The sequence below is a fragment of the Chenopodium album genome, chromosome 13 (assembly GCF_948465745.1).
Source record: "Chenopodium album chromosome 13, dcCheAlbu1.1, whole genome shotgun sequence".
Classification (NCBI taxonomy): Eukaryota; Viridiplantae; Streptophyta; class Magnoliopsida; order Caryophyllales; family Amaranthaceae; genus Chenopodium; species Chenopodium album.
Window position 1 is genome coordinate 14,272,595 of NC_137846.1, and position 9,451 is coordinate 14,282,045.

The following is a 9,451-nucleotide window of genomic DNA, read 5'->3' on the forward strand; positions in this document are numbered from 1 at the left end:
TAGAATATAGAAAATACAGCTAAGATTGATAAAGGATTGCTCAGAAATTCTAGCACCTGAGTCATGTACATCTGAAAATCAACAACAACAAAAAAAGAAGCAGAGATATCTACAGTTTGTAATCATTTTGCCTGAAACTACTAGATTACAACACACAAATTAAGCAGGGGGGGCGTACTAAAACTCCCCCTCGATATATTCTACACACAAATTAAATAGTGGGGGAACAATCAAAATTGTTAACTTACAGAAGGAAAAAAAAATAATCGAATTGACATTACCAACATGTGTGCCTAGACCATGACGTTTCTCGGTCTTCAAGCCCTTTTAAAAAGGATTGAATAGCGAGGTGTTCTGATGCATAGGCCATGAAAGCAGCCAAAACTATACCTCCTACAACCATCAAACCTAGTCTGCAAAGGAAGAAATCATGTGTTAGATATGTAGAAATTAGCATCTGAATCTAATATCAATAATGTTATGATGCTTATTTGCTGGCAACCTCACAAGTCACAAGTTGAAAATTTCCAGTTTATACTAGCATCATGCTCATAGAATTCCATGTTCAGGTAATAAATATAGTAAACTGTAAAACTGTAAAACATCAAGGACTCAAATTTACTGCTGCACAGTTCAAAGGTATGAGCTTAACCAGGTGTAAAATCCAGCAGGTAGAGTATGAGGCGGTCAAAATGCTGATATATATATAAATTGTAAATTGGGGGAAAAAAAAAAACCCTGCATATGTATGTATGAATATGTCATAAGGAGGGGAAAAAAAAATTTAATCCTTCATGTGACATTTATCGTTCTTGCAGTAACACAAACAAAAATCCATATTTTCAAACTCACGCACACCTTCAATTTGACTGGCAGCATATAATTGGCATGAATGAGCAAAGTTGGGCATAGGTCTGGAACAATTTAAGGGGCCGTTTGGTTGGGGTTAATTATCAAAGGGAAAGGGTATCATTCCCTTTGTTGTTTGTTTGTCCGTTTTTGTCATTCACTTTCCACATTTTTATTTTTGAGTTTACCCATTTTTATTCCAAATTGATTCCCCACCCCCCCCCCCCCCAGTCTTTTGCATTCCCTTTCCCTAACAACCACTTCATCACCAGCCACCACCTTCTAACCTATCTCCAACACCCAGCCGCCCACCGCCGCCCCTCCCCGGCCCACCGACACCCCCGATAAACCCTCATCTCCCCCGAAAATATTCCCCCACCACACCACCCTTTCTTTCTCACTTTTCCAGCCACCCCACCACGCCCTTCACCGCCCCTCCCCCACTCCTTGTCGCCCTTCCCCCACCCCTCGCCGCCCCTCCTCTCCATCCCCCCCAAAAACCAATTCCTAATAACCCTCCCCCACCAACGAAAAAACCCTAAAAACCCCTCCACCCCCACGAAAAAACCCTCACGGCCTCACCTGAGGGTTACGAGGGTGGGGGGAGGGTGGTCGACTATTTCGCGTGGGGGTGGAGGGGTTTTTAGGGTTTTTTTGTTGGTGGGGGAGGGTTTTCGGGAAAGAAGATGGGTTTTTGGGGGGAGAGGGGGCGGTGAGGGGTCGGGGAGGGGCGGCGAGGGGTGGGGGAGGAGTGGCGAAGAGGGTGGTGGGGTGGTGTGGCTGGAAAAGTGAAAAAAGGGAAAGTGTTGTGTTTGTAGTGGTGGTGTGGTATTTAGAATGGTGGTTGGATTCTCTTTGTTTTTTTGTAAACAAACAACATAGCAAATGGAAAAATCTTTCATTCCATTCTCTTTCATTCCCATTGTTCATTTCATTCTGTTTACCTTGTGCGAACCAAACGGCCCCTAAGTGCTAACCTTTTGGGAATGCCAACTGGAAAATGCATTATATGACAACCCCCCATTTCCTAACAGTAACTAAGCGAGTCAATATAGGAAATTTTAACAAGTTCAGCTATTGCGATCATTATCTTAATTAAATACACCTAGGAACAAACATAACATTGGACACCCCTGATTTACCGGATCGCTGCTATTTTTGGCTACTACCCAAGTCCTTCATTCTAAGGGTACAAAAAAATGCAACTTATTTTAGTTATAAATTAAACTTGGTAGCCCTGATTAACCCTTATGAAAATGGGAAACCTGCTAAAAAGATAAGAAGGCAATCAAAGTAGTAAAGTTTGCAGCTTCAATGTCCCCGTTATACACATATGTAAAAGTTAAGAAAGAATAGGGAGAAGCACACCCAATGAACACAATTTCTTAGCATACAAGCTCACATGGGCTTCAATGGGATGAAATATAATCCCTATCAATTACATTTGACCAACTTTTACAGCTCAAAAGACTTGTAGTAAACAAAGCCTTCCATGTGGTCCTGTTAGCCTTTTGGGTCTCTTACAGTTACTTTAGAACGATAAAATGATCGTTCAGCCTCTAACGTAGGAGTTGTAAATCTAGCAATATACTTCCTCCGTTTTTTTTTAATTGACCCGCTTTGACTATTATACTATTCACCACCCCTCCGTTGACCGTCTTTTGTGAATTATATGGAAGTAAAAATGTATTCATGTGAGATCTTGTTAAATTCGTCTCAATAAGTACTATCATAATATATAATTTCTATAATTTTTACTTAAGGGAAATCAAAGTTATTGATCGTTAAAGTTCTGCATTGGCAAGCGTGATAAATAAAACACGTCAAGTAAAAAAGAAAGTACAATTTTAACAAAATTTTTTGCACAATGGCAGATGAGAGAAGAATATATGAAAAAGGTGACCTTAAAAGTTCAATGAGATGCTTATGATCTTACAGCTTAAGCATGGTTCATGAATGCCAAGATTTCTAATACCCAAGTACTGAACTGAAAACATATATATGCCATCCAGGACTCAGTCCTCAAAGGCTAAAAGTTAAAGCATCTCTACCAAAGCAAATGTTCAAACCCCTGGATACACAATTATAATTTATAAGACAAAGAGAAAGGAGGGTGTGTAGATTGGCACTATTAGTACGCATGAGATATTTCAGCAATCACAGGCCTCTTGTTATCCAACTCTCTAAGATATAATCCATAAATCGAAAGAAGTATGTGAATCAAAAGTCTATAATTGCTAAAACTTATCAACAAACAAAGGAATGGAAACCAGATAATAAAACCATGAACATATTCAAACTCGTCAAAGAAACTTCTTCAAGATCAATGCTCACAAAATAACTTCTGATATGCAACATACCTCACAAACAAAGCAGTAATTCCAAAAAGATAAGGCAATGATGGTACTGCAATTGCTAGCAAAGCCATTCCCAATCCATAATACAGCACTGCGGCATCATACGAAAACACCTGTCGCTGATGACCTAAGACAAGCAAGAGCCAGAAAACCATGAGAACCAACTGCCATTCAGGAAACGGGAAACGGTAGAAATTCAGCAGTGACTACATACCTTTTCCATAATCATAATCCAAAGATTCAGGATCAGAAGAATATAATCCTGCTTGGACAGCGTTGACTTTTCCCCACTGATAAATAAGCCGTAAATAACCTCCAAAGAGTAGGATGAAGATTGTAAAAGTCCATTCATACATAAGTAGCAATCCGGTCCAGGGAAGCACTTGTCGTGGTACGATTAGAAGAGCCAGTCCAAGAGAGATAACCACAGCTAGAAGACACACAGAGATTGACATTCCTCCAAGAAACCAAGGTAGCAAACCACTGTAGAGCTGCTTAAACAGCAAAGCAAAGATGTATGATATAAATTAGAGAAAGTGAGCGACTTAGCATCAATGCAATACAATACATATCTTCCAGTGTTTTATTTTAATGGCAACTTATTAAGGCCTGAAAATCTGAAACACAAACAATAAGGAGAGACAGACCTGTTGCTTGGAATTCATGGGGGATGAAGAAGAGCCTGCCACAAATGGATTAACAACACCTGTTCTTAATCTCACAGCAAGGTGTCTCATACGGTCCCAGAATGAAGGCCTACAAAGTGAACCAAGGAACTCGAAGGCCTACAGCACAATTTAGTTTATATCAAGATCCAATGATATTTTCATTTTTGTTCTATAAAATCAGGTTGATCCAGTCATACCTTAAGTAAAGAGCGGTAGTACAGGAATATGAGACCAATGAAAGGAAGTAGAAAAAGAGCTTTGACCAAAAATTCATCTTGTGGGTTTCTTCCTCCTCCAGTTCCTGGTAGTGATTCCTCAACCCTCTGCCTAATTTCCTGCAAAGCTATGCATTAAATTCAACTTGTTGAAATAGGCTTCACAAAAACACAAACCCATTGAGTTAAGATCCACTTGGTGAAATTGACTACATAAATCATTCTATAATTAAATACAAGAAGCTATCAGGTCCTTCCTTACCAGGCCCTTCATATGTTTAGAAGGCAGGAATTAACAAGAGATCAAGAAATAAAGACAGGTAACAACGACAACAACAGGATTATGCACATTATAACAGATTGCATCGTTGCGTATGGAGTATGTACTATGGACTACAGTGACAAAAAGACATATATAGTAGAGATAAGAAGAAAAAAAAAAATGCATATACCTGCCAGAGATCAACAGGTTTCACCAGCCAAGCTGTCCACCAATCCCATGGTTTCAGGGGACCGAGAGTATAATGAATAACACGAAGTTCTTTCTCATCTACCATCCACTGCATATGCAATGCAAATAGGTCAGAATCCTCTAATAGCATAAATAATGTGAATCAAAGCATATACTTTTTGCCAAGATAAGCCAAAACCTCAATGCTACTGGTGACCCCACATTAGGGGGGATGCCAATCAACATTTAGCCAAGAACGAAGACAAAAATAGATAAGAATCAAGACCAGTACATTTGATCTCTTTCTAGAGAATATGAATACCTTGTTAGCAAGCATGTACAAACCAACATCAGCATTGTAGAGAGTAGACAGACGTTCCATTTCAGGAACAGGTCTAGACTTCAACTCTTCAGCTACTAGACTAGGATCAAATAAACGTGCATCGGCAAATCCAGCATAATATGAATTCAGAAACCCTTGATCCCCTAAGATAAACAGTGGAAGTGAAAGGAATAAATAATTGCAAACTATAAGTGAGCAGTGGAATGGTAAAGCTTATATCAATGGTGGGAAAAGAATAAACATCCAATAATTGCAGAAAACAATAATCTCATGACATGAAAATAACCATGTAAGTCAGAAACAACAAAACTATTTTAAGAATGAAAATTTGCAAAGTGTATACAGCATCACCCCCTACAGTTTTGTGCTATATCACAGGAAAAAGTTCAACATAACCTCCAAACCAAGTCAATGCACAAGAGAGGGGGGGGGGGGGGGGGGGGGGAGGTGGTTACATTTTTTGGTTGACTAACTTCTTTCTTAAGAAACTATGTACTTCCAATGTAACTCCTCAAAAAGATAAACAATGGTAATGGAAATGAACTCATGTAATTTCAGAAACAAAATCCATGTTCACTCACATAATCACTCAAGATTAAGCCCCCCCCCCCCCCCCCCCCCCACACACACAAGTTGTCTTTTTTTTTTTTTTCATAATTTCCAATCCCATCTAATTCCACCTTTCAAGTGGTAATGATAGTAATCGAAAAATATGAAGAAAAAACAAGCTTAGGGGATGAGATTGTATTCCCGTGGAGATTATAGGTCGTACTCCATACTTAATTACACTTAAAATTCATTCCCATTACCGGCTACCAAACAGTCCATATATATTTCTATAGGACACAGGAGGTTGCTTACATAGGAGAAGATAAATAAATTTAACTTGCCATATTCACATCTTAAACAAACACCTTTGTTTTTTTTTTTTATTTAAATATCTGTAAATGAGGTTAATATGCACAAAGTAAAAAAAAAACACGAAGAAAGGTACTCTATAGAAGATTTTTAAGAAAATTAAAAAAGAAAATCTAATATCAAACTTTATAAAATCATGATATTTAACTTCTGTGGATTTATGGGTGAGCTAAACGGATTTGTTGGAGCAGCCTCGTTGTAGATTAAAAATTTATACACAAGGCACAAATCGAGCTACTTAGCAAAGCAAAATTTTGAAAGAGGGGAATAATTTAGGCTAGCAGATGTATAGGAAAAAGGATATCTTCAATTTCATTTAAAGAGGTATCTGCAACCAACATTATACAGTCCAGAATAGGAAGTAAAGAATCTACTCACAGCCAAGTGTTTTATTTCAATTGGTGGTGTAAACCTCTTACATCTACACAGAAAGCTCATAGTATTCTACACCCTTCCAGATGAAAAAAAAAACCCCTCATTTGACATATGAGACCAAAGTTTGTGCATATTTTAAACACTATTACTATAAGTGTCACGTAGCCAAAGAAAAAACATATAGTAATCACTACTTCAACAAAGAATTCTAAATCCATATTAAAGCTTGTAACACTACAAGCTAAGCTGCAGAAAAAGTAAAAATCTAGAAGGTAGCGTATCGCATTCTAATACTAATAATACCAATACATCTTAGACACACTGATAATATTGAAAAACCAGCACTGTGATATAACCCAAAGTGTGAAGTGTTTAGTAAAAAAATGTGGGTCTGAGCCTTATTTTGTCATTTTTCAGTTACTCTAGAGTTTGTGAAGGTGTATTAGAAAAGAACGCTAATAATTAGTTTCATAGTGTAACTTTGGTTATGTTGTAGGAAGTTTCTTATTTTCAAAGTTTGCTTTAGCTTATAAGTAATATACAGAACCTATTTTATGTTTCCTCTCAATTTAATACAGAGTATTACTTGTAAATTGAATGAGAATTGACTTAGTTTGACTTTGAGATATTTCCAATCACACAGCCCATATTTTTAATAAATTCAACTCTAATATCCTTCAATTTTTCTATGTATGTACCTATGTCCTCATCTTATCCATGCAACATAGACTAGAAGTTCTTTTTGCTACAAAATGTAAATGAGTGTCTCGTTACTTTTTTTTAAAGATAACTGCGGATAAATCAACAATAGCCTTCAAGTTGCCAGCTGGAGCTGAGGCCACTATTAAGCCAAAATCTATCCCAAATCATCTCCATAAGACCATAAGGCATAAGCAGAAACTTCTGAAACATGCTTAATATTAAAAGGTTACAGGAAGAGCCATTACCTCCAGTATAAGAAGGCAAAGTACTAACTTTCTGGAGCATGTCGTTAAAAAGAGTTTTAGATGGTTTGACAACCAAGACGCCAGAATTCAGTCGTTCAGAATGCTTCAAGTTAGCACAAAACTTCCCACATCTAAAAAGCTCCTCGATGCTCTTGATCACGATTGTATCTGCATCAAGATACACAACTGCACAGCACACACAAGTTTTTCTAGTCAGCAATCAAGAAACCGACACAGAACAAGCATAGTAATGGTAAACCATAAACAGAACCAGATGATCAAAAGTATGATACTTAAGCAATCAAATTACCCTTTTTGTAATTTGTCATGTTAAATATCTTAAGCTTTGTGTAAACACCCCAAAACCTTGTTGGTCGAACACGATTGGGATTCTCCAGCAAAGATATCTTCTCTACAATCCAGCCATCTGCCTGTCAAATTCATAATCATCTTAGCTCCTTCACCATCAAAAGATGGTAATGTGTAATGCAAAACACAGCAGTGCAATACAAAGCAAGCTGCTTGAACCATAATCCCAAAATACAATAACATCTACATAAAGCTGATAGATGGTTCAGCAAATCGAAAATCATATCCTGCTTCTCAAACTCCGCGTTAAAAATTCTTCTCAAACTCCGTGTTAAAAATTCAAACTTAATTCAGTAGGAATAGCCCTAAACAACATTCTAGCTCTTACACATGAAAAATCAACTTCAATTCATTCATCCTACCATACCTACACAGGTAAAATTCAAACTTGAATCACTAGGAAGTAGCCATAATCATGAAAAATTAACTCCAATTCATTCATCCTAGTATCCCACCATACATACAAAGCCATTGCTTTCATTACACCAAACCAATAACTGTTGGATTGATTACATCAAAACAAATACAAAGCAAAATAAGCAGAAATTTGATCAAATCAATCACAAAAATCATATGATATAACACATTCATCATGTAGCAACCAATTAATAATCGGTGTACACTATAGTCTCGGAAGAAACCTGAATCAAATCTCGTCTACATCACCACCCTTTGTCGCTCAATAAAAAAAAAATATTTACCTCAAGGAGGGTTTTGGCATAATCAGAAACACCATCAGAAACCAAAACCACCATATCTTTCTTAGAGCCAGTGTCTCGAATTGATTTGCCCAAAACTCTGACACCCAAAACGAATTCATCTCCATACAACAACGTTACATACGCTTCATCAGTAGATTGGGACTTTTTAGCATCTATACACCAAATTGAAGATTGTAATATTATAAAACACAAAATTAAGGAAAACCCATGATTCAAAATCCTGAAATTCACCATAATTGTCGAGCAATTTCGGTGAATTCAGGTGGAGTTTCGATTTAAGGAAAGAAATAGCAGTCAAAAGATGGAAAATTTGACTGATGAAATTTCAAAAGTCTAAGATTTAAATCTAACTTGGTGTACTTGAGATTAGGATTAGCGTACTTCGATAATTCGATGGCAAATACGGAGTACTATGGACTATGGACTATGGGTATATTCTTCCCCCTCACCCTCAAAGTGTCTAACCCGTAAATATCGAATTAAAAAAATCGTGAGGGTTGACGTACGGCCAGGGTTTCTCCTTACCTTAAAAAAAAAAAGGACTGTGAGTATTATAGTATTTTGAAAATAGTGTTATTCTAGGAAAAATAAATAAATAAAACTTATATACATTAGACGATCAAAACCTTAGCTGACCAACCGATCTGAAACTAACCCGAAAAATATAGATTTTGACTCACATGGACACAAAAAAGTTAGCATGACATAAAAATATCCAATTTAGATTTTTGACTCACATGGACACTTGACCCGAACCAATCTCACCGAACTCAATTCGGACATTCGAATTGACACCTCTAGCATACACTATCCATTTTTTTTTTCAATTGCAATCATGACTTTTTCTACACTTTCCGCATAATTTACATAAGATATATGGTGTATATTGTGAAATTCCAAATCTCAATGTTTGCCTCATTTTCATTTTTAGTTAGTTTCTTTAAATTCCCCCCATACTATTTTGGATTGAATAATGAAATCAGAACTTTACTCTGATAACCACTACATTTAACCTCACCATTTCTCTCAGCAATATTCATTGCGCTGAAATATGTGGAAAAAACATATACAACCTCTAGGCTAGACAAATTTAGGTTACATACATTCAACATTAGAATAATGGGCAATGGGTAATTACATATGACCTAGGTTTTTTTTTTTTTTTTAATTTTATTTTTTTATCGATGGGCAAGCAAGTGAATTGTCCTTGAGTTGCCCACTCTATATTCTCTTTTGT

At 36.8% G+C, this 9,451-nt stretch overlaps 1 protein-coding gene across 1 annotated transcript; it reads right to left on the reverse strand.

Annotated features, from left to right (window-relative positions):
* On the reverse strand, positions 1-8,594 carry LOC145576371 (inositol phosphorylceramide glucuronosyltransferase 1-like). Its single transcript, XM_081634140.1, has 10 exons — positions 8,194-8,594; positions 7,434-7,554; positions 7,124-7,309; positions 4,863-5,026; positions 4,542-4,649; positions 4,072-4,209; positions 3,854-3,991; positions 3,421-3,697; positions 3,210-3,333; positions 1-413 (listed from the first exon to the last, which is right to left on the reverse strand). The coding sequence occupies exons 1-10, from the start codon at positions 8,446-8,448 to the stop codon at positions 278-280; spliced, it is 1,647 nt and encodes a 548-aa protein (XP_081490266.1). The 5' UTR covers positions 8,449-8,594; the 3' UTR covers positions 1-277.
* Positions 8,595-9,451: the final 857 nt, after the last annotated feature.

Excerpts from the sequence above, each read along its gene's own strand:
- LOC145576371 (XM_081634140.1), bottom strand. The coding sequence starts at position 8,448 with ATGGTGAATTTCAGGATTTTGAATCATGGGTTTTCCTTAATTTTGTGT. Across the intron at positions 4,650-4,862 it reads TGTACATGCTTGCTAACAAG|TGGATGGTAGATGAGAAAGA; the intron begins GTATTCATATTC and ends TTGCATATGCAG. Across the intron at positions 3,698-3,853 it reads CCATGAATTCCAAGCAACAG|CTCTACAGTGGTTTGCTACC; the intron begins GTCTGTCTCTCC and ends CTGTTTAAGCAG.